Source organism: Hippopotamus amphibius, chromosome 7 (assembly GCF_030028045.1).
Source record: "Hippopotamus amphibius kiboko isolate mHipAmp2 chromosome 7, mHipAmp2.hap2, whole genome shotgun sequence".
Classification (NCBI taxonomy): Eukaryota; Metazoa; Chordata; class Mammalia; order Artiodactyla; family Hippopotamidae; genus Hippopotamus; species Hippopotamus amphibius.
The window spans coordinates 74,895,325-74,918,884 of NC_080192.1; the positions used below are offsets into that span (position 1 = coordinate 74,895,325).

The window sequence follows — 23,560 nt, forward strand, 5'->3', positions numbered from 1 at the left end:
ATCCCCCTCTAAGGAAGCTGGAGATTAGAGGTGGCAGGAACTTTTAAGCCATCCAGGTCAGCCCCTCATTTACAGATGAGGAAACTGAGCCCCAGAGAGCAGTACCCTTTTAAGGTCACACATCTTGGTGGTAACTATCTCCTCACATGTTTCAGATTGCTATTCCATCCTTTTCTCTAGAGCTGTTTACTATTCTCCCAATCTTTCATCCACGTAGAATGCTTACCTGGACTCTCCAGATTCTCAACATCTTTCTTAAGTACATAGGTCCAAGGTTGGGGGAAGGAAACCCACCACAGAGACGCATGTTAGCTATTGAACGTGTGTCAAAGAAGGCGTCATTCCAAGATCAGAAGAAATTTCAGGAGCTCTGAGGAATTAATGCAAAAATGTACCCAAATGGTGACATGTGGCTTCAGCCCCCCTGCCTTCTGCTCATCCGCTGGGGCCTGCTCCCTCCCCATCTCACTGGGCTGACTTCAGGATGGAAACGTGGGGCGGGGACTGGGTTTGGGTGGGCGGTTCCCCCAAACAGCCAGGATGCCTGCAGGCAGTGTCTTCAGGAGTGCCAAGCACTACTCAAGCAAACCACTGAGCTCAAAGTAGAAAAGAACAAAGTCGGCAAAGTCAGAAGCTGGAAGGGCCAGGGAATGGAGCTGAAGGAAAGGGGCAAATTTAAGACAGAAGGAAAAGAAACAATTCCTGAGGACAGGGCCAGGGTAATCAAGGCCCAGCCCTGTTTAAAGATAGGACACACGGAACTTCTGTAGAGAAGAGAGCAGAGCTGGTCAGTGGCCACACGTCCTACTGTCACAGTGAGGAGGGCTGAGGGGGAGATTACGGGCATCCCATCTCCCTCTTGTAGCTTCATGCCAGCGAAAATCTCTGACTGGTGCAGGCCTCGCCCTCATGCTCACACACCCCAACCAACACTGGTGGTGCCATCTCTGAATCCAAGACCCCACAGATAGCCATCCTCACCCCTGGCCATGGGATGACACTCCAAGACCTTGGCCACAGTTTAGGGAAAGGGTCATGATCTCAGATGGGTAAAGGAGACTCATCCTGGTCCTTAAACAAGAGGTTAGTGTGAGCCTGGGGCTGCTGGGGGCCACCTTTGGAGAGAGTCTGCGTGAGTCCATGTGCAGAGCAGAGGGATGGAGAGAGATCGTGCATTCACATCATTGTTTTAGTCCCTGGATTCAGCCAAGTCACCTCTTCAGTTATGGGACCCAATAAATTCCATGTCATTAAGATGGTTCTATGTTAAGAGTTCCATATCTTGCAAGTGTGTCCTGACAATAACTTGGACATTCCAGACCTACCTGGGCTGGGTCCATCTACCTAATCACCCCCCTCCAGTGGGTGTCTCACTGCTCAGAACACCAGCTCAGTGTTCCCTAAAGCCCATCCCTTTCCACTGACTACATCGTTCTCCAGGGAAAGCCATTCTTCAAGGCCCATATTAAGTGTCTCTGTCTCCATGAAGCCTTCTTGTTTCTAGGCTGAGCTTACGGTCTCAAGGGGCATCAAGTAAGTACCCCTTGTCAGGTTTCTGCCTTCCTGACAGCTGGATCAGAAGGTCCTTTGTCAGGACAGAACCTTGGGACCCATTAATTTAGCGGCTGAGAGCATGGACAGCTATGTGCGAGATGTCAGCTGAAAAGATTCTCCAGTGATCTTAAAATTGCTCTCCCTCAAGACATGACCACTTCTTCCTCTGTTCCCCAAGATTCTCCCATGCTGCCCATCACATCCCACATATTCTGATGCGGGTGGCCCTATAGACCTGCACTTCTGGCTCCACCTCCCATCACGTGATGGGTCAGCAGGAACTGGGGCTCCTGGGTTCCCTACTGGGACACCTGCCTGAGGCTCCAGGTCCTGGGGGCCAACTGAGCCTGCTCTTCAGGGTCCGGGCCTCCATACCACATCCCACCTATCCCCCAGTATCTGCACACCCTCAGACTCTTCCACTGGATACCAGGCTTCACACTTCCTCCACAACCACCAGTCATTCAAATAAACCCTTCTTTCTCTTCTCAAAATCCTTCCAGGGCTTTCCACTGCTATTAGTTCCCTAAATGGACCCCCTGCCTTTCTAACCTCTTCTCTCGCCACATCCTGCAGCCAGTTGTGCTTCTGCTCTTGCTTTCCCTCAGCAGGAATTCCCCCACCCCACTTCCAAACACCCTCTCACACTAACCTGCCTCCTCCAGGGAGCCTCTCATAATCCCTGAGGTAGGAACCAGCCTCCCTTCTGGGCGTAGCACTTTTCCCAGCTGTGCCTTCACTCTGCCTTTCCGTGTTTGAGTCCATCTCCTGGACTAAGAATATAAATCTTTGGAGACAGGGCCCCTAAAGGTCACCACGTTTCTCTCATGGTGCCAAAACGGTGCTTTGTACACAAAGGCACCTTTCATAAATGTCTGAAATGAAATGAAATGAGAGAGCAAACCCATTCCAAGCTCCCGAGAAAGACACATACCCTTCCAGGGAATAAAAAAAGATGGCCAAGCGGGCTGCTCCTCCAAGGGAGCCCTGAACTCTTTCGCTGTGATGCACGCTGAGGCCCAGTGCGTTGGCTGAAGGTGTGAATGGATGGAGGACACATGGGTAATCACTGGAGGCTCTGACATTGGAGAGCTCTTCTACAGGTTACGGTCCCGGGGCGCACCGTTTCTACTCACACGCCTCTCCCTGGAAGTCAGTGATCATTCCCCATGGCTTCAAAAGAAAGTGCAGCTTCTTCTGCAAGTCCTGGCCCTGAAGAAGGCCTATTTCTCCCCACAAAAACACACAAGGGTTGGAGTTCAGAAGCTGTGCTCTCTCCTGCAGCTCACAGGATGCAGAGGGAAGAGCTCGGGGTCTGAAGTCGAGGACCTGGGCGGAGGCGTCTACGGCTCCCAGCCTCGGGAGCTCAGTGTGGAAGTTGTCCGGATTAGGGGACCATTTAGGGGCAGATGCCCTGCATGGTGCAGGCACACTCGAGTCCCTTCTAGCTTTTTAAAAATTACGTCCACACTTCCTCAATTTCTCCTGCTTCTATAAGAGGAAGGGAACAAACCAACTCAGGGAAACCGCGACAGAAAAATGACAAGGAGCTGCTGGCATTTACATTCTTATTTGTGGTTTCTGTTTTTTTGTTTTGTTTTGCTTTTAATTTTTTTTCTAGAAAAAAAAAAGGAACACAACCAGGGGAGTTTATATGACAAACTATCAGTGTCAGGAAGGTAGGGGAATAGAGAAAGAAAGGCCAGAGGCATGGGTAGCTAATAAAAAGTGGGTTCCGAACCACGTGGAACGGTCCACAGGGTCATGTCTGGGTCCTCATGAGATGACCGGTCACTTTGGCATGCGTGTTTGGTGCCTGGTCTCCTGGTCCACCCACTCAGACCCCCAAGGTCAGAGAGCTGGCCGTGCCCTGGAAATCTGCCAAAGACAAACTCGGAGTTTACAGCAAGACAGGACTTAATTTAGCTCCTTGGCTTTGTGCTCGGGTATCACACGGCAGTCTTTCTTGCCTAAGAGAAGAGTCTGGAAGAGTGTGAGAGTCACCACGGGACACACTTTAGCATCACGGTGAACCCCATGCAGCTGCTCACTCACCCGCTGACATGGCCTTCACCAGCCACACAGGCATCCCCAGGCAGTCTGGCCAAAGAAGGACAAGGGACATGATGGTCCCTGTCTAGCCACAGGTCAACAACGGTGTCCGTTCTCCAGTCTTACTCTATCGCCTGTGAAGGACACGGGAATCCACCTGCTTTTCGGCTCAGTGCTGGACACTGGTTCCAAGGAAGCTTGGCCATCTGGATCCGCACTGAAGGTCTCTCAGCGTTCTCCACTTGATGCCCCAGATCTCAGGGCAGAAAACTGAGCCAATCCAGAGCCACGTGTGGCCAACAGAACAGCCAGAGTGATGAAGGGGCAAGACAGAGCCAGTAGCACACTGTGAGACCAGAGTACATTCAACAAGGGGAGAGGGGCACACAGCAGGCTGCTGCCCCAAGTCACAGTCCAGGGGACACCTGAGCCTGGAGGGCACAGCCAGGTCCACTCATCTGACAGGGGGTTCTGACACCTCACACAGCGGGAGCCCCCCTGGTTGTGGTTCCTATGTGGAGAGCAGTGGGCTTCCTGCCCTGCTGCGGCCTCTGTTCCTGCACGGAGGCCAGGTTACATCTCAGTGCCAAGGTCCTGAGGAGCACCACGCTGGCCAGCCAGCCAGGCCACAGTCCTCAGCCCGCTGGGCCCTAGCGGCTCTGGGTTCCACAGGAAGGCCCCAGGGAGCCACGGTCACTGGGAGGGAGGGAGCGAGGGAGGAGGGCTGCATTCTGCCGGGAGAGATTCGGGAAGGGACTACCAGGGGCTGGAAGGGACTGCGGCCCCAAACACTGCAGGGCCAGAAGGGATGGGGTAAACAGCCGAGGGAGGATGGCAGTCGCGTCACTAGTTTAAAAAGAGAGTATGGGTACTGTTGCTCGGTTTTGTTTTTCCCTTTTAAAACCACTCACATTTTAAAAGGTGGCAGGGCTGGGGAGACTCGGCCCCCTTCACACGTATCCTTTCCGGGCCCCAGGGGGCCTCAGGCTCACACGGGGGCGCCGGACACCAGGCAGGGATGGGGCAGGGAGACAACGTGCTCTGCTTCCCAGTGGCCACCGCTTCTCCCCACACAACCAGAACCCACGTGACGGGCAGTCCGAAGACTAAAGTGCAGAGAATCCCACAGAGCGGGCAGCCCGGTGCTGGGCACTCCCAGGAGGGGTGGGGGTGAGGCGCAGCCCAGAGCTACCGCTGCGGGACACACACGGATAGCTATGAGGTGAGCCCGCAGGGCACGGTCCCCTTTCCCCTGGGCCCCGTGGACACTTCTTCTAGTGGGGACTGTCCACTGTCAACAGCTCCCCAAGGAGAGTCTCAGTCTCAGAGACAGGGCCCACGTAGGGGGAAAACGTGCATGCCCATCCCTGGCTGGTGGTGACTACTGACCGTGGAGGGAGAGGGGGTGGCAAGAGGGGAAAGAGTGCGTTATCTAAAATCAGTGAACCCCAGGTTTCGAGAGCAGGGATCCGTGAATGACCCTAAAGGCAGAGTCTCTCCCGGGGAAGGTTGGCGAGGCCTGCTGGGAAGGGGAGCACCTCAGGGTGTGGGAGGCGCCACAGAGTGGGGAGGGCTACCGAGGAGGAGAGCCCACGGCTGGCACTAGGGTGTGTAAGCTGGGGGCGGCTGGAACTGGTTGATGACCTCGTACTCTGCCGGGTAGGGCTCATTCTCCTCCATCTCTGACAGCAGCTCCAGTGCCTGCTCCTCTTCCTCCGTGGGATAGTGGCGCAGGAGGTTGGCCGCTGTGGCCAGGATGGAAGCCCCGCCAGCGCCTGCTACCAGGTAGAAGCTAACAGCAAAGGTGACGTAAACCTGGGAGCCGTGGTACTTCTTATGTTGCTGCTGCTGGGCCAGGATGAGTTCGGAAGCCCAGTAAGAGAAGCCGATGACAGTGGCACACTGCAGGACTGGGGGGGACAGAGGGACAGAGGGAAAGGGGGTTAGCATACACCCCACAGCTGGGATGCTTGAGCAACCAACTGCAGCCTCTCTACCCAAACCCCATTCTCAGCGCACCTGCCTGACCCCAGACCCTGCAAGGGGAAGAAGCTCTCGTGGCCGGGGCTGGGGACAGAGGCCTGACCCCCTGGGGCCAGCCAGATTCTGCCTTAAGAATTTGGAATTGGGATACTAGGGCTGCTAGAAGTCATTGGGTGCTTGAGAGGCATAGACAAGGTCATGCAGCAGTATGGGAACTGGAGTCGGTACTACCCCAAGTCAAATCAACACACCAGCCTTGTCTCGAGGGAGGAGAGAAGCCTTGTACAAGCAGAGAAGCCTGGTCTGAAGGGAAGCAGGAAGGGGGAGGAGAGATAGTCCAAGACCATGTACTCCTGGGAGACACACTGAGATACCCTGGTTCTTCCCTTGCTCCTTTCAGGCCCCATGAGCTGGGCTGAATTTCAAATCCTATTCTTAGAGAGCCATAATGTAAACTGTAACAATCTTCGCTTCCTGCAGCTGGGCCCAGTGGGTTTGTGGTCCTCCCAGGCGCACATGCAAATAACAGAAGTAAGCTGCTCTCACACCCCAGTGTTCTGGGAAAGGCTAGAGAGGTAATGAGCATCGGGAACAGTGTCTGCTCATGGAAACCCCTAGGTCCCCAACTGTAACTCCAGACAGGATGCCCCTACCCTGTGGCAGTTCCTCCCCCAATGGGAGTGGGCCCGGGCCTACCTGTGAGGATGTGGGCGAAGGCATAGCGACGGGTGATCTTCAGGGCTGGATGCTTGGGCCCAAAGACATCCAGAAGGAATGCGGAGAGACTACACAGGATGCCCAGGAAGCAGAAGGCGGCGATGACCCGCAGGAGCAGGACCGTCTGGGGATTCATGCAGAAATCTATAGGGAGAGAACCAACTCCTCAAGGCCCCAGGCAACACCCTGGGGCAGGAAGTCCTCAATTGGGAGGAGTATTCCCCTCCGCCACAGTCCTGGGGAGCCAGGGGAGGACTGGAGGGAAGGTGTGTCTCAGCTCCTGTTCCTAGGGGGTCTGCAGGAGGTGGAGGAGCCTCCCTATTAGCAGACAGGACCCCTGGGTCACCGCTCCCATGTGCCTCGAGTCCTTCCTCCCTTTCCAACAAGACTAGTCCAAGTGCAGGACCCTACTTTAGTTGACCCTTGAACAATACGGGTTTGAACTATGAGGGTCCACTTACATGCGGATTTTTTTTTCAATAGTAAATACTACAGTGCTACACGACCAGGGCTGGTTACATCTGTGATGTGGAACCGTGAATCTGGAGAGCCAGCTATAAATCACACAAGTTATACACGGAGTTTCAACTGCTGGGAGGGCCAGCACTCCAACCCCATTGTTGTTCAAGGGTTAAGTGTACTTGCCATGTGTTTCTAACCATTTTTAAAAACCTCAACAATTCATCAGACAGGTTAGTCCATTCTGCTAAAGCATGCTTCAGGCTGGCAGGAAAAGCCCACTGACTTCTGAGCTGACACAGCCAAAGGGACGAAGGCCAGAGGCCCATTTAAGTCCCTTCTCTATCCAGTCCCTCATTTACTCCCTTTTTGTTCAAAAAGAAGCTGAAGCAGTTTAGAGAACCCTGTAATCACAAGAGAGTAATAAATAGATGACAAAAGCTGGTAGACTGGACCTCCACATTTATTTTTGTTCCCTCCCCAAACCCTACTAAAACAAAAGAAAAAAAAAATTCAACACAGAAACCCACACACAGAGGAGAAGGGCAAAACAAAATTCTGGAAACTAGGAAGCAAAGGGACTCAGAACTAGAACTGACTTGATAGAATAGATAAGCTGAAGTATAAGCTGGAAATGGGAAAAGCTAAGAAGCAATTAGATTTACACCACAAAGCCTGAAAGGCTCAGAAACTGACAGCACCAAATACCTTCTAAAATGAGGACAGGGACTTCCGTGGCACAGTAGTTAAGAATCCGCCTGCCAATGCAGGGGACATGGGTTTGATCCCTGCTCTGTGAAGATCCCACATGCCACGGAGCAACTAAGCCCATGTGCCACAACTACTGAACCCATGTGCCACAACTACTGAAGCCCGTGCACCTCGAGCCCGTGCTCCACAACAGGAGAAGCCACTGCAATGAGGAGCCTGCATACCACAATGAAAAGTAGCCCCTGCTCACTGTAACTAGAGAAAGCCCACGTGCAGCAACGAAGACCCAATGCAGCCAATTAATTAATTAATTAAAAAATAAAATAAAATGAGGGCAAAGCCACTGGGGGCTGCTCGCTCTACCAAAATGAGGGAATGAACCAAAAAAAGGAGGATGCTAGAACAGGAGACCCAACATTCAAAGAGTAAAGAGTCCCCAGGGTCAAGGTGAAAAGATCCCAGGATGACAACTACACACCAGACACGTGGAGCAACCTACATTTTCTTCTAGGACTTTAATACCATTCTTTCTTTTTTTTCTTTTTTTAATTCCATCTAGACCACATTGTCAGTTCCCTTTGATATCTACGCAAACTGCCATAGTTCTAGAAACACACAGGCAGAATAAAGGCTGATCCAAAAAGAAACCATTTTAAGCTTTGAGAAAAAGTAGGAAATGGGCCTCAACTTCCTCTATTCAGCCACCACCGGCAAGTTCTTTTATTTAGGCCATGGGCCACCAAATGATTTGGGAAAATTTGAAAAGGGCTGGCAAGACTTACACTACAGGCTCCTTTTCTGAGTTTTGATCTCAGGCCGAGAGGCTGTGGGACAGTGCTTATCACTCTCTTGTGCAAAGGAGAATCACTGGGGTGCTAGTTGAGACCATGTTCCCAAGCTCCAGAGGTTCTGAACTCTTAGTCTGGAGCAGGGCCTAGGAATGTGGATTTTTACAAGCAGCACAGGTGGCCTAAGCCTTACACGCCAAGAAACACTGATCTTGGATCTAGAGGAAGGTGAACTGGTGAAGAAGAGCCCAAAAACCTGGGAAGGGCACCTGAGCTCAACAATGCAGACTCAAACCAACAGACATTGGTATCACGGAGTCCTGGACAGAGGGCCTGGTCTCCCACACGGCAAAACCAGACCAGATATCCAGAGGCCCTGGGCCTTTGTGACAGCACGCACTCCCTGCCTCAGGCTCAGAATTTGCCAGGCAGATGCTGGCTGAGCCCACACATGATTCATACGCCTCAATCTGGCTTCAAGTCACCCGCTAAGCTGCCCTCAGAGCTATCTGTCACTCTTTTGTCAGCTGACCATCTGTTTTGAGCCCAATCACCCAGCCCGGGCAATCGCCTGCCGCCAGGAAGCTTGCCTGTGCTTGAGCTCTGCCAGCAACCAGGTCCAGACTCCATTTAATCTGGCCCTCCAGGCCTGAAGGAACCTAGAAACCCACGGGGCCTCTCTGAAACAAAAGCTCCTGAAGACAAGGGCTGTTTCCTGGCTGCATTCTGGATATTGCTAAAAGCTCTCTGAGACCGTTCTTCTGGGGTTCAGGTAGTATGTGGCATGTGGCAGGGACAGGGCAGGACAAAAGTGTTCTTCTAGTGCTTCCAAGAATAACCTGCGAGCGGCAGGGTGTAAGGGCTTACATCACACTCGGTTCTGCAGCAGGCTGTGTTCAGATTCCTCCAGCATTATTCAACCTGGCCAGGCCCTCTGAGTGATGCTTTATTTGTGGTACTTAAAAGTCAATGCAGTTTTAAACTAGTTTTAACTGAAAAATGTAACACACATGGCTTCAAAGATACTTTCTTTGGCTGCATAGTGAGTACAGGATGTTCATTTCATTGTCATCCTTTAAAAGGTACATCCATTGGATACACTTCTAAGTGTCTTATGTTTCAAAATACACTTATCTTAGTAATAAGGAAGACTTGTACAGATGTCCAGCCAGCCCTTCCAAGAGACAAAGGTTGCTGGCAGTTTCTTGTGTGCCCCTCCAGGTATTCCTGCTTGTGCATGCAGATGGGGCAAACATTATCTTAGTGAAGACTCACTCCACTCTGGGGGACTCATCACATGGTTCAGATGAGGAATCAGAGGCTCCAGGAGGTTCAGTGACTTCCTGCGGGTCACACAGCACAGACCTAGACTCCAAATCCAGGTCAGGCTGCCTTGCATCCTAATGCTCCCAATCACCAAGCACCAGAGTTAGCCATTTTACTTTCCCCGATGGAGCTAATCAATTGAATCCTAATGAGCTGTATTTGAATGAAAGGTTGAAAGCGACTGAGTGCTGGCAGAGCCGCAGTCAGGGCCAGCAGCTGTTGAGCTCACCAAGGGAACAGCTGGAAGCATGAAATCTCTTCCAGGCAACAAAGGTTTGGGTCATTAAGCAATGAGAGGAGCTCATACTAGGAATTATTGGGCAAAACCTGCTGGGTGTGGTCTAAACTTCTGCAGCCATCAGTCTTGGCTCTTAAAAGCAGAAGGCACTGGACTTGGCACCCAATCCTAGTGCTACCCCAGATTCTGGGTCACCTTGAGCAAGTCACCTAATGCCTTTGGCCTCTGCCCTCTCACCTGTCAAACAGAAGCAGTAACACCTGCCCCATCAGCGCAGGGGTGCGTGAGGAGAGCCAAATCACAATGTGTCGGGGAGGAGCAGCCCCAGTCCCTCTGCGCTGGGCGGCCGCAGCAGTGTCTTCCCTGGCGTGCCTTTCCTCCTTAGACCGAGACTGCCCCGTCCCCACACGTCAGCCAGTGTGGGCCACAGGGGGAGCCCACTAATGCCAGACTGAGGATCTGCGTCACCAGGGTGATGATGCAGCACAGAGAAGGGGCTCTGGACCCACACTTCAAACAAGTTTTTATTCAGCATGACTGCCTTCTGTCTTTATCCACTCCAAAGGTCTAAGCAAACCTTCAGGCTCAGCAGGGAAGCCAAATGGGAACTTCCCTTGGAGTGATGCTAACAGATACCCCAGGAGCCCCACGTCCCCAGTGGTCTTTCATCAGAGGGTCTCAGAGCACACAGGGAAGACAGGCAGCGTTATCCCAGACATGCTTAGAACCCACCTCAGACTCTCCTGGGGTCGGGATCTCAATGTCCCTTTCTCTCCTCCCATGTGGCAGGGAGGGCAAAGGATATCTGCTCCAATGAGAGAAACAAAATCCTCAAATGTTATGTGTGTGTTATTTTATTTGTGGAGAGAAATGGCACATGGGGCAGGGTCCTAATTTTAAACTCAAACCAGTGGTGCAGGGAATTCCCTGGTGGTCCAGTGGTTAGGACTCTGTGCTTCCACTGCTGGGGGCCCAGGTTCAATCCCTGGTCAGGGAACTAAGATCCCTCAAGCCATGCAGCACGGTCAAACAAACAAACAAAAATTGTTAAAAAAAACAAACAAAAAACCAGTGGTGCATCCACTACACTCTGGTAAGACAGAACGCATCCTATCCTCCAGTTGTGCTGTGGCCTGTTTGTTTTGGTAACTATTGCTTGACTGTCCCCTCCAGTCACCAGGGAAGAAGGCAGCTGCTGTGTAATAGGATCCCAAGGAACTGACTTTGCCCAAGGTCACTGGTGAGTCACTGGGCTGGATTTGTTTTGAAGGCCCTGGCTCTTCCTGTCTACCTGCCCATGGCTCTCACCCACTCCTGACCCAAAGAGGCTGCAGGCAGAAAGCTTAAAGTGGCTTCTGGCCAGTTCCCTTCTGTCCCATCTCCTATTTCCCCTCCTCACTGGAGTCCCTGAGTCAGAGGCCCATCCCCGGTGGCCCCGGTCCTTCTCAGCACTCATCCGCCCACCTGTGCAGCCAGCCACTCCCCACTGTGACTTTTTTTCCAACCAAGGCCTCCGACACAAGACTGCAAGAGGGCCCTCCAGTGCCTGGCTGGGTCATCCCACAGACACCAATGGTCCTAGCCGCTGCTTCCGAGGACAGGCCCCACAGGTTCCGGAAATGCCAGCTGCATCGGTCACCACCCCTCAGACACTCCAGCCCTTCCTGGGAGGTCCCTGACCTTCCCGTGGCTTGTCGTCAAACGTGCTTCCCCTAACCTGACATCCTAAACTCCCTCATTCTCCAGAGATGCTTCCTGAGGCTGTGGTCCCCACTGCCCTTTGCTGAGCACGCTTGAGAGGCAGCAAGGGATTGGGGCTCAGAAGGAGTGATTATCTGGGCTCCCCTGCTGGGGGCCACTAGAGGCCTGGGCACATCTCTGGTCCCAGGCCCAGACTGAAGAAGAGCTGTGTGAGAAGCAGGCAGCCCCAGGGAGTGGAAGAATTCCTGATGGGATGTTTTGAGCTGCTGGCATTTGTTAAAGCCTTCAGGGCTCTGGGAATGACAGTGGGAGCATGAGTGGCTTTGCCTCGGCTCACCAACATGAGGTAATGAGGAATACAGTGCACAGCTTTGGCTGGGCTTGTGATAAAAGCTCAACTAGAATGGGGGAGTAAGAGGCCTGGGACAGCTCTGACGGAAGGAAAAAGAAGCCCACTGTGCACTAAGGTACAGTGGTGAGAGAGGAGTCCACGCCACTCGGATTGGCTGTGTGTTCCTGAGCAAGTGACCCGACATCCCTGAGCCTGCGACCTGTGTGGGTGTGTTGGGGTGGCGTGGGGGGGTGATGACAGTCCCTACCAAATAAAGATGTTTAGGAGACACTACAGTCAGGTGTGAAATGTGCTTAGCACACTTGGTACTCAGGAGGGGAGGGGGGGCCCAAGAAATGGGAAGGCACTGTTCCAAAGCCTACTGGCCCTGCCCACTCCCTGTCACCTGCAGAGACCTGGCAGGGTCTGTTCTCCTGCTGGAAGCATCTACAGGCACCAGATCTGTACCCCACAGCTCTGCTCCCTCCTGAGATGGGGAATATCCCAGGCTTCCATGCTAGGATATCTGCTAGGCCCTGAGGCTCAGTACAACCCCACAGAACAGTGAACATACGAAGGCCCACTGAGCACCAAAAAACCAACTGCTACCAAGGAGAAAAAGAAGAGAAGCAATCAGGAAGCTCAAGATTCCTCGCCTTCTTCTGTGATAGCTCATGAGGTACCACTGTCAACTCCCTTATTAACAGACACCAAGTGTTCCCAGCTTGCAATGGCCAAGGAGATGGCTGAGGAAAACCAGGCTGAAACTATTCATGGGTTAAGATCCCTAAACACACAAACAGGGATAATGTAAAGGTGAAGGTGACGTGCTTTATAAAAGACAAAACCTGGCTTAGGTAATTTCTCAGAAAAGGTAACTATATGTGTGAACAAAGGAGAATTTATTTTTGTTTTTGACATGCCTTTGACAAGGATGCACGCCAGAATGGAATGAACAGTCATGATATCATTCCTATGACAGCTGAAGTAAAGCAAAGGTTAAAACAGATAAACGAGACAGTGTCACTTTACACTGGAGTCAACAGTGAGGTACACTCAGCTATGCCACTCCTAGCTGTGTGGCCCTGGAGAGATCATTTCACTTCTCTGAGACACCAGTTTCCTGGACCTTTGGAATGAGGACATGGGATCAGATGGCCCCTCCCTCCATCGAATGAATTTTAGGAGCCTCCCTAGGAATGATCTGAAATGCAGAAGCATCGTGAACTCTTTCCCAGCTGGGAAATGACACCAACCCCTTGAAACACTGACCACCAGGGGATCAACTGCGAAGGTCTGGGAAGGTAGCAGCTGTGCCTCACAGAAGGCAAGCGCAGCAGAACACGCTAAGGGAAAAACCATCCAGACTCAAGCTTGATAGGCTTTCTGCCATTGGCTACATGCCATAGAAAAAGCCACACGTCACACAGCCTCCATCATGTGGATAACTTGGATCTTAATGAGCCAACGCAGCAAAAGCTATCATCACGGTGAAATCTAGAAACGAACCAGAAGCTCCCAACCTGTTCTCTACGAAATCATCAGAAAGTTTCAAAAACTCAAGAGCAAAACAGCAAGAAAGCTCTCAGAGACAAACAACATTAGGCCACAAGGATAGGGCTTTTCAGCTGTGACCTGCAGAACTGCTACATGATCCAAGTTCTCCAAAGGAGAACTTGACCTTTTTCAGTCCCTGAATCCTTAAACAGGCAACGGGAAGATTTCTAACAGGAGGGGCTTCTGACACATGAGGCAGTAAACATCTGGAATGAATTACAGCCAGGAGTGGCACCGGGAGAAAACCTTCAAGAAGGGTTCAAAAGATGCTGAGGGTAATGAACTCCGCTGTTACCAAGGCCTGTTACCAGTGACCATTTTCCCTGTAAAAGCCAGGCAGTGCAATCCTGCCCCACACCACACAGCCTCTACCTTCATTACTGGAGACAGGGTGGTCAGGATGGGCTACAGGCCTCCCCTGTGTCCAGTAAAGACCATGGTCCCTGTCCCCTTTCCTCTGCCTCCCTGGCTGGGAAGCACTAGAATGAACAAAGCAGCCTTAGCTCATTCAGCCACACTTGTGAGGGTTCCAAGAGCCAAATTCCTATTGTTTTACTGAGGGTGGCAATGGAACTGACTTCTGGTTATTGAAAATACCATAGACTCCCTTTTTCTGTAACAACAATCCACTTACTAAAAATATCTTTTAAAAGCTAGCCATATTTAAAAGTTCCTTTTTCTCCATCAGTCAGGCTGCCCCAGAGAAACCTTCCTGTATCCCCCCCCCACAGGCTCCTTAGAAGGAGACAGCTAATTCTGATGCCCTAGCACCCTTATCTTCTCTCCAATATACAGCGGCCCTTCCCCTGGCAGAAGCCTAAAATAGCAGTCCAGATTAGCATGGCGTTGAGGAGTGGGTGCTTGGCTGAATAACATCAGTATTAATGAGAGGCCGGACCCCCAACAGAGCCACCTGCTGGGCATGAACACCAGGCAGGAAAGGGGCTCTTTCCTTCAACCAAGTGCCTGCCCCAGGCCATCTCAGCTCCACCCCGCACTCTGCCAAGGAAGCCCGGTCGCCCAGAAAGAAGAGGGCCGGCGCTCAGCGCCCTCACCTTTCAGCAGATCCGGGTGCACGTAGCCCAGCACGTCGGAGACCCCCAGCTCCTGGCGAGAACAGGTGCCACCGTGGATGTGCAGCCAGGCAGGCTCGGCGAGGGCAGTGCACAGAGCGGTGATGGACAGGGCACCCGGCAGGGCCGAGGCCAGGCTACGCTCCGGCTGCTTGGGCAGAGCGCTGCCTCCCGGGCTCCTCCGCCGGCGCCCGCCGGGCAGCCCTGCGCCTCCGGGGGCGTACATGCCCGGGGCCGCCCGCCGTCGCTCCGCGGTCGCTGCTGTTCGCCGCCGACCTCCGCGGGGCGCACAGAGCCTGCCTGTCCAGGGGAGGAGAGCAACGCGCTGGGTTCGCAGCAGGTGAGGCTGGCGCAACGCTGTCAGGGCCGACACCGGGGGATGGGGGTGGGACCGAGGGCCGAGCAGAGACAGGAGAGCTGCAGAGGTTCGGGGGGCGGGGACGGGGTCCCTAGAGTAGGGCTGCGGAGGTGCGAAATGATGACCCGGAGAGGCTGGAGGCCCGCTAGATCTTGGAAGCTGAGACGGAGGTATCTGTTACTGGTGGAAGAGAGACCCGGACTCGGGGTCTTGGCCAGAGGGTGCCGCGGGGCGGAGGACCAGGCTGGGCCGCAGGGATCGGGGACCAAGGATCTGGGTACGCGGCTCTGGGGTACGACCTGTTCCCAGAAAGGACCCACCCCTCACGGCCTCCTGATCCTCACCGGTCAGCAGGCCTCAATGCCGGGATGGCGTCGCTCCGTCCTGTCAAGGGCTCCTCAGCTGCCCGGGGCCGAGCGTTCCCAGGCCCCAAACCCGCAACGCCCGGACCGACCCGGGCCCAATCCACTTCCGGCTTCCTCCACCTCTGCCCCCGCCTCCTCCGGCTCCCCGCTCTGTTCCCCGCGCGCGACACAGCCCAGGCGCGCCACCGGCTCTCCGCGCAAGGCCTCACGGGACTGGTAGTTCCAGTCAGTCCCGCGATGCTTTCCGCTGGGGGTGGGGGTGGGGGGTTGAAAGGCCGACTACAACTCCCAGAGGGCAGGGCGGCCGAAGCAGCGGGCACTTGGGTTCCAAGCGGGGACATAGGCCCTCGGGCGAAAGGAGGTTTGCACGGCGGGAGCCGCAGGCGGCGCGGCTGGCTCTGCTCACCTCTGCCTCCTCCTGCGCCAGGCAGCCATGAAGGACTCGCTGGCCCTGCTTGGCCGTATCCTGGCGCACCCGGACTCCCGCTGCTGGTTCCTGGCCTGGAACCCCGCGGGAACCCTGCTGGCCTCGTGCGGTGGCGACCGGAGCGTCCGCATCTGGGGCAGGGAGGGTAAGGCCTGGCCCGGCTGCGCGACCCTTGCCGCCGAGGGGTCTACGTGTGTTTGGTGTGGGTGCCAGGCTCGGGGAGTGCGCAGCCTGCGGGGCGGGCAGATCCTGAACGGGGTCACTGGCCAAGGGAGAGGATGGAGGAGCCACCTTCGAGTTGGACGTTAGCCACCCTGAGAAAGGTTTTTCGGGCAGAGGAGTGGGCAAATACTAGATGCTAAAGTGTCAGTAGATAGGCTGAAACTGTTGAGGAAGTTGTGATAGTTGCTGAGGCAAGAAAACGAGGAGGAACGTAGCCTGCAGAGTAATTTGCGGCAGACAATGAAGTTTACATTTTATCCCAAGGGCATTTGGATGCTGTTGACAGTTTTTAATCAGGAGGGTGACTCCTCAGATTTGCTTTAGAAGGATACCTCTGGAGGAAGTGAAGTCAGTTAATACACTGACTTTCTAAAAGCATGTTGTTAAGTACACCCACTGAGCTTTGTCCCCCCAGCTTGGCTCGCATACTGGTCCCCATTACCCAATGGCATTCATAGTGCTTCAGCATCTTCTTGTGCACCCACCTCCAGAGCCTGTCCTGTCCTCTGCTTTTAGGTGACAGCTGGGTCTGCAAATCTGTCCTTTGTGAAGGCCACCAGCGCACCGTGCGGAAGGTGGCCTGGTCTCCCTGTGGGAATTACCTGGCCTCTGCCAGCTTTGATGCTACCACTTGCATTTGGAAGAAGAAGGAGGAGGACTTTGAGGTAACTGGGCTGGATGGGCCCAGTATTGTTGCCTGTTTGACCCCCAGGGCTGGTTTAGGAACCTAAGCCATCCTGGGCCAGTTGGGCTGTGCCCACGAGAGGGACCACAGGGGTCTTAGCTGCCACTGATTCTTGTCTCTTCCCTGTTCACAGTGTGTAACCACTCTGGAGGGCCATGAAAATGAGGTCAAGTCAGTGGCCTGGGCCCCATCTGGCAACCTCCTTGCCACCTGCAGCCGAGATAAGAGCGTGTGGGTCTGGGAAGGTGAGTCCAGGTCCCTCCAGATGCAGTTGGGAACCTGCCACCAGATCTCCCCCGTGTCCCTGACAGTCAGCTCATGGGCTCCCTTCTTTTCCACAGTTGATGAAGAAGACGAATATGAGTGTGTCAGTGTCCTCAACTCCCACACACAGGATGTCAAGCATGTGGTTTGGCACCCGAGCCAGGAGGTAAGAGTCAGGTATCTTGGTGGGAAGGAGTTCTGAGGTGAAGGGTTGTACCCAGCCTTCTCCTGCTCTTCAGCCTCAACCTGGCTTTTCCAGGGGTCTCTGTCTGTGACCAAAGGACATCAGTCCCTTTATAAAAGCAGATCCCTGGGACTGTCCTGTCCTGGGAGTGAGAAATGTTGGAACCACAGGCACTTCCTGGGCCCTGCAGACACATGCTGTGTTTTCCCTGGCCTCCTCTACAGCTGTTAGCCTCCGCCAGCTATGACGACACAGTAAAGCTGTACCGGGAGGAAGAGGATGACTGGGTATGCTGTGCCACCCTCGAAGGCCACGAATCCACCGTGTGGAGCTTGGCCTTTGACCCCAGTGGCCAGCGCCTGGCCTCTTGCAGTGATGACCGGACCGTGCGCATCTGGCGCCAGTATCTACCAGGCAATGAGCAAGGTGAGGACCCAGCCTGGGAGCTAAAGACCCATCTCTCACGAGGTTTACAGTCTCCTGAGGGGCTGAGACACATAGATGAGTCACAAGAAACTGGGCTAGGAAGGCAGGTGTAGCACCAGAGGGCTCCAGGAAGAGTTCTGGAAGAGTCGGGGGAAGCTCTGGGGTGGGGGGACCGTTTCATCCAGACTTGAAAGAGTGTGTAGGATTTTAACACAAGAAGAGAATCCTAGGTACAAACAGGACAGCACGAACAAAGGCATTGCAGGTAAAAACAACCTAGATTTATGGCAGGAACAGTGATTCGTGTCCATGGAGTATAGGGCATAAAGGGTTTGGAGAGAAATGAGGTGGGTTGGGCTGGCTGGTGGGTGGCCTTAAAAGGCAGGCTGACTCATCAGATGTAGTCTGCAGCAAAAGGGTTTTGAGAAACAGGACATTGCCTTCTCACAATTCTGCTGTAATAATACCAGTCTGGCTGCAGTGTGTAAGGCAGATCAGTGAGGATGGGGACAGAGGAGTGAAGATGAGGCACCATGACTGAGGGTGGGGGTGGGGGAGGGCAAATTAGGGTCTCCTCTGCGGTGGGGCAGGTACTCCCTTGAGGTGTCCAGGACACAGACATGCCTGAGGCTCAGGAGAAGTCTGTCATGCAGGGGTGGCGTGCAGCAGCTCTGACCCCAGCTGGAAATGTATCTGCACCTTGTCAGGCTTCCACTCCAGGACCATTTATGATGTCGCTTGGTAAGACTTCCCCCTCCCCCTCTCCCCCTGCCCTTTCCACCTCCCCCCTACCCCCACCCCGCCCCGTTGGAGAGATTTTAAGACCCTGTTCTGCTCCCTTTCACCTTTGGAAATACGTGGGGATATAGAGCAGCCACCCTCAAGGCTTCAGATCAGGCCAGACTGTCTCCATGCTGGCTTAGAGCAGGCTGGCCCGGGGTGCACAGGAGCAGGGGACAGACTCAGACCCAGGCCTGCACCTGCATTAAGATTCCAGGCTATGACTAGGAGGAATCCATGCTGAAGGGACAGCACTGGAGGAAACTCTCCTGGCCTCAGCGATCAACTCCAACCAGGCAGATTGACAAAGCCCCAGCGCAAAGCAAGCAATGGACATTACTGAGAGGTTCAAACCAACAGATAGGATTCAGCACTAGGAGATCTAACCAGATACAGTGCTGTTTAATCCAGGGAGGCCCCAGCAAACCTGTCCAGACATGGCGGGGTCCCATCAGAGGGCATGGGCAGGGATAAATATAGGATATGGGAACTAACACCAAGAAGGACCAGGGGGTACTAATATGGTGTTCAGGGTTGAGTACTGCTCCCACAGAGGATTATGTAAATAGAAAAGAACTGTTAAGGAATAAAGGAAAACATCAGTCCTCCAGCTCAGGACCAATTTATAAGAAGAAGAAGAAGTACTGTCAAGAGCTACATGGAATCCTAAAACTGGGCCCACATTTTGATATGATCTCCTGATGAAATGTCATTTTAAACATGGCCTATAAAACAAACTATTAAAATTTCGGTCTTTAAAGTGACATCAGCAAGATGGCAGAGTAGGAAGCCCTGGACCCTCCTTCCTCCCACAAATACACTGAGATTCAGCACCAATTCACAAATTCCCTTCATGAGAAGTCCAGAAGTTAATTGAAAGGATTTTGCAACTGGGGTGCAGAATTGAAATTAGAATCTCTAAGAGATACTAGCACTCTTTGTTCATCACAGCACTATTCACACGTCCTTCAGTAGGTGAATGGATGGAGAAAATGTGGTATATACATATGAGGGAATATTATTCAACCTTTAAAAAAAAGGAAATTGTGCAATAGATAACAACATGGATTTATCTTGAGGACATTATACTTAGTAAAATAAGCCAATCACAGAAAGACAGATACTACATGCTTCCACTCATCTGAGATATTATCTAAAATAGTCAATTCATAGAATCAAAGAGTGGAATGGTAGTTGCCAGGGGCTGCGGGGAGGGAGAAATAGTTACTAATCCATTGGTATAAAGTTCCAGCTAATAAGGTGAATAAGTTGTAGAGATCTGCTGTACAACGTTTACCTGTGGTCAACAATACTGTATCGTACACTTAAAAATTAAAAGGGTAGGGTTCATGTTAGGTGTTCTTACCACAACAAAAAAATTTTTAAAAACATCATGTTATATACTTTAAATATGTGCCACTTATTCTATGTCAATTATACCTCAATAAAGCTGTTTTTCAAAAACTGAAAGAAAAAAAAAAAGATTCCAGGCTATGAGGGCAGCTGCAGCCTTTATGGGTCACACAGCATCATACCATTCAGAAATACTTATTCTTGAAACTGGATTCATGGTTTGGTAACACTGACTCTTATGCAGTCTAGAAAAGCCACGTTATTCATACAGGAAAGTCGGTTACAGGCCAGTTTAGGCCCTGAGAATCTATCCCTAGGAAATAATCCTAAATAATGGGAAAAGTTGATGTGCATCTAGGTTATATTTAGCAAACATTTGGGAATAGCATATGTGGACTCAAGTAAAAGTATGGTAAAATTCAGCAGCGTATTATATAACTTGTAAAAAATAGTCAAGTGAAATTCAGAGTTATATGTAGTTTTTAGGTTAATTATATTGGAGGAAAACGGAGGGGGCAGCACGTGAAGCTTGGGGTGATGTTTGTGGCTACATATTTGTTAGAGAGGCTCTTTGATAAGAGACTCGTAGTTGAGGCCTGAAGTTTGGGACGGGAGCAGGCCAGGGGGAATAGAACCAGTCTCTTCTATGTGATTTGCCAGATTGGGGAGGGAGGAGTCACCTGCATACGCACTGATGCACGTGTTTGTCCCAGGTGTCAGCTGACAGGGGCCCTGGCTACCGCTTGTGGGGATGATGCCATCCGAGTATTTGAGGAGGATCCCGGCTCAGATCCGCAGCAGCCCACCTTCTCCCTGACAGCCCATGTGTCTCAGGCCCATTCCCAGGATGTCAACTGTGTGGCCTGGAACCCCAAGGAGCAGGGGCTCCTAGCCTCCTGCAGTGACGATGGAGAGTTGGCCTTCTGGAAATATCAGCCATCTGAAGGCCTCTGAGCCACCTTGACTTTGGACAGAATCATAGTTCCCCAGAAAATGTTATAAGACTTTCCCAGCCCCTGAGAAGACCTGGAGGAGCATCCTTGACCTTCGTTTAACTTGGCCCTCCTCCAGACTTGGGTAGAAGTGCAGAGCCACAGAACCACTCACTCTATCCCCTCCTTTGACCCAAGTCCTTGGTAGAGCTACAGAATATCAGTGTATTGTACTTAAACCAGATTTTGCTTGCTTTAGGGCAGTGTTAAACTTGGGGGGTGGTGGTGAATATACTGTTTGTAATAATCATATCTATATGTAGGAGGGATGTGTCTCAGCCTTTTCTGAAACTATAAGCTTTATAGAAATAATCCATCTGAGTCCCAAGTCCTATTTTCTAAGGACATACACAGTTTAAAAGAATTCCATAGTGAGTCCTTTTCTGAAATAGGTCCTGCCTTCCCGATTTCAGGGCAAATCCTTGCATTTAAGACATTCGGTCAATACTGAAGGAAATTCTTTAATGTAGGCTGATTTAGAGTAAGAGACACCTCTGCTTCCCCTTAGAAACTCTCACGTACCTCTGAGTCGTGTGCTGTGATGACAGCCAGGGAGTGCTGAGAAATAAATGGGGAGGATGTGACCCCTACAAGGGAGAGTTATTGGTAGCCACAGGTCATACATTCTCAGTGGGGATGAATATTGGGTCTTGGGTGAGGGGGCAAAAAAATCAGACAATTTGTGGCCCTCTAAAGGACCATAGTACATAAATATAATGTGGCCTGTCATGTTAGATTTTCACAGTGGGGAAGAGTAGTAAAAAGATGCCGATTTAAGGCTCCTTAAGGGAATGATGATGCAAAAAGGTAGAGAAACACTGGCACAGGCAGTCAGTGCTTTAGCCTCAGGTTGTCCTCTGATAGGCACTTCAAGTAGGTTTTGACTTGAGGACTGTCTTCAGGGCCACAGCCTTCACTTCATTCTCTACACCACAGAAATCATAACCGTAGATTTTGAAAGGACAGCTGTGGCAGTACCTAGAGCAGTGGTTCTCAAGATGTGGTCTGCCGGTCATTGGAAATCCCTAGAGCTTTTCAGGGTGAGTGGAGAGATCAGTGGTTGACGCCTGGGCAGGCATGGCACCAAATACTAGTCGTGTCTCCATGCCTTGCTCTCACAGTGAAAATATTGCCAACTTCACTGAGAAATGTCCTCAGTAGAACCAATAAGGATAAATTGTATTAAATCTCGACCCTTGAGCATACAGCTCATGTTCTGTGGTGGCGGGGAGCACGCTCGCAGCACTCCTGCTGCACACTGAGGTGTGGCCATCTTGAGGAAACGCAGTTGTGCAGCTGAACCAGCCGTGTTGCTCATGGCATTAACCATTTCCACTTGAAAGAACTAGCAAATTATAGTATTTAGACTTGGCTATTTGGGAGACAATTTTCTGGAAAATGAACGAAACGAGACTTTCACTTCAAGGGAAACTGAGTGTTGCCAGTGATAAAACAAAAGCTTTCAAGCAACTCAGAATTTTTGAAAACTTGTATTGCTACCATGAGCTTGACATCTTCTCAGTGCTTAGACTTTTCTGAGGGGATTGGTGGTGATATGAATAAATGTGATTTGTATGATGAAGTGTATTGACATTTGGAAGATTTGCAGAATTCAGTGAATGAGTATTTCCCAAATGACTAATGCATGATGTTACAAAATCATGGGTAAGACTCATTAAAAGTGTAAGACCAGTAGGTTTTAATGTAAGAGTATAAAAAACTCATTGATAAGGGTTCAGATCCACATTGCTTTTGAAGAAACTACCACCTGTGGAGTGGTGCCGTAGTGTCACATAGCCTAATTACCTGAGAAGCCTATTTAAAGACTTCTTTTTCCAACTTTGTATCTGTGTGAAGCCAGCTTTATGTCACCTCAACACACAATAGGCTGTGGAAGCAACTATGAGAATCCAACTGTCTTCTATTAAGCCTGACGTTTTAAAAAGATTTGCAAAAATGTAAAACGTCACTCTTCTCCCTGGATTTGTTTTAGAAGTTTTTTTTCATAAAAGTTACCATAATTAAGTTACTGTTACTTTAAAATGCATTTACTATAGTAAATAAACATCAATGGCTGTAACCCAGGTAATAAAAGCTGTTTGGGGTTCTTAGTTTTTTGTAGTCCTAAGGAGTCCTAAGACTAAATTTGAAAACTCCCAACCAAGGGAAATTACCCTTCAGAATCATCTTCCAATTATATGCACATTTATTCCTAAAATGCAACAGAAGGCAAGAAATGGAGAAGAAAAATTTGTAGATCTGGATCTTAAAACTGCTTTAAGCACCCAGTTGGTGCTGCCTCATTATGATAGGGGACACTGCTGATTTTTTTTTTTTTTTTACAAGTATCTGAGTCCCTGTTTTCATTTTATTTGTTTATTTTTGGGCTGTGTTGGGTCTTCGTTGCTGTGCTCAGGCTTTCTCTAGTTGTGGGGAGCAGGGGTTACTCTTTCATTGCAGTGCTTGGGCTCCTCGTTGTGGTGCCTTCTCTTGTTGCAGAGCACAGGCTCCAGGTGCACAGGCTTCAGTAGTTGCAGCACACAGGCTCAGCAGTTGTGGCACATGGGCCCTAGAGTGCGCAGGCTCAGTAGCTGCGGCTTGTGGGCTCAGTAATTGTGGCACACAGGCTTAGTTGCTCCTTGGCATGTGGGATCTTCCTGGACCAGGGCTCGAACCCATGTCCCCTGCAATGGCAGGCAGATTCTCACCAATGCGCCACCAGGGAAGTCCCTACAGTGCTGATCGTGAGAAGGCTCTCAACTGTTGATCTCTCCAGCAAAGTTCAGTGTTAGTTCCCATAGTAGCACTGATACAGAGGAGGGGACCAAGGGCACAAGCCTGACAGAAGGGAAGCTACCAACACTGTTCCCTGTACGCTGACTGAAATGGTGCAGGTGACAGCCCAACTGAAGAGCAGCCTCATTCTCTGAGAGTTCACTGTGAGCACGTTCACTGGCTGAAAAAAACAATCCTTAGGTTGGAGAAAGGAAGCTTTTAATTTGGAATCACTGCAG

At 51.4% G+C, this 23,560-nt stretch overlaps 2 protein-coding genes and 1 non-coding gene across 6 annotated transcripts; 2 read left to right on the forward strand and 1 right to left on the reverse strand.

The window, feature by feature from the left end:
* Positions 1–3,113: 3,113 nt before the first annotated feature.
* TMEM127 (transmembrane protein 127) lies at positions 3,114–15,367 on the reverse strand. 3 transcript variants are annotated; one of them, XM_057740522.1, is made up of 4 exons: positions 15,193–15,367; positions 14,473–14,790; positions 6,286–6,450; positions 3,114–5,516 (listed from the first exon to the last, which is right to left on the reverse strand). In XM_057740522.1, exons 2-4 carry the CDS (start codon positions 14,714–14,716, stop codon positions 5,209–5,211), a joined length of 717 nt encoding a protein of 238 aa, XP_057596505.1. In that variant the 5' UTR covers positions 14,717–14,790; positions 15,193–15,367; the 3' UTR covers positions 3,114–5,208. The 3 variants fall into 3 exon arrangements, with proteins under 3 accessions (XP_057596505.1, XP_057596507.1, XP_057596506.1); XM_057740524.1 differs by having other exon boundaries at positions 4,644–5,516; positions 14,473–14,524; XM_057740523.1 differs by lacking the exon at positions 14,473–14,790 and having other exon boundaries at positions 4,644–5,516.
* On the forward strand, positions 10,753–10,825 carry TRNAG-UCC (transfer RNA glycine (anticodon UCC)). Its single transcript has one exon. It is a non-coding gene; the product is annotated as a tRNA-Gly (tRNA).
* On the forward strand, positions 14,700–23,499 carry CIAO1 (cytosolic iron-sulfur assembly component 1). 2 transcript variants are annotated; one of them, XM_057740520.1, is made up of 8 exons: positions 14,700–14,830; positions 15,641–15,785; positions 16,379–16,527; positions 16,681–16,792; positions 16,889–16,977; positions 17,220–17,421; positions 18,075–18,162; positions 20,268–23,499. In XM_057740520.1, exons 2-8 carry the CDS (start codon positions 15,647–15,649, stop codon positions 20,506–20,508), a joined length of 1,020 nt encoding a protein of 339 aa, XP_057596503.1. In that variant the 5' UTR covers positions 14,700–14,830; positions 15,641–15,646; the 3' UTR covers positions 20,509–23,499. The 2 variants fall into 2 exon arrangements, with proteins under 2 accessions (XP_057596503.1, XP_057596504.1); XM_057740521.1 differs by lacking the exon at positions 14,700–14,830 and adding an exon at positions 14,923–15,018.
* The last annotated feature ends 61 nt before the right edge of the window (positions 23,500–23,560 follow it).

What these genes read in the sequence shown, in the direction of transcription:
- TMEM127 (XM_057740522.1), bottom strand. Translation starts at nt 14,716, where the DNA reads ATGTACGCCCCCGGAGGCGCAGGGCTGCCCGGCGGGCGCCGGCGGAGG. An exon ending in GCACCCGGATCTGCTGAAAG is followed by an intron (nt 6,451 to 14,472) that starts GTGAGGGCGCTG and finishes CTCTCCCTATAG; the next exon opens with ATTTCTGCATGAATCCCCAG. An exon ending in CTTCGCCCACATCCTCACAG is followed by an intron (nt 5,517 to 6,285) that starts GTAGGCCCGGGC and finishes TGTCCCCCCCAG; the next exon opens with TCCTGCAGTGTGCCACTGTC.
- CIAO1 (XM_057740520.1), top strand. Translation starts at nt 15,647, where the DNA reads ATGAAGGACTCGCTGGCCCTGCTTGGCCGTATCCTGGCGCACCCGGAC. An exon ending in AGAAGGAGGAGGACTTTGAG is followed by an intron (nt 16,528 to 16,680) that starts GTAACTGGGCTG and finishes CCCTGTTCACAG; the next exon opens with TGTGTAACCACTCTGGAGGG. An exon ending in TCTACCAGGCAATGAGCAAG is followed by an intron (nt 17,422 to 18,074) that starts GTGAGGACCCAG and finishes TCTGTCATGCAG; the next exon opens with GGGTGGCGTGCAGCAGCTCT.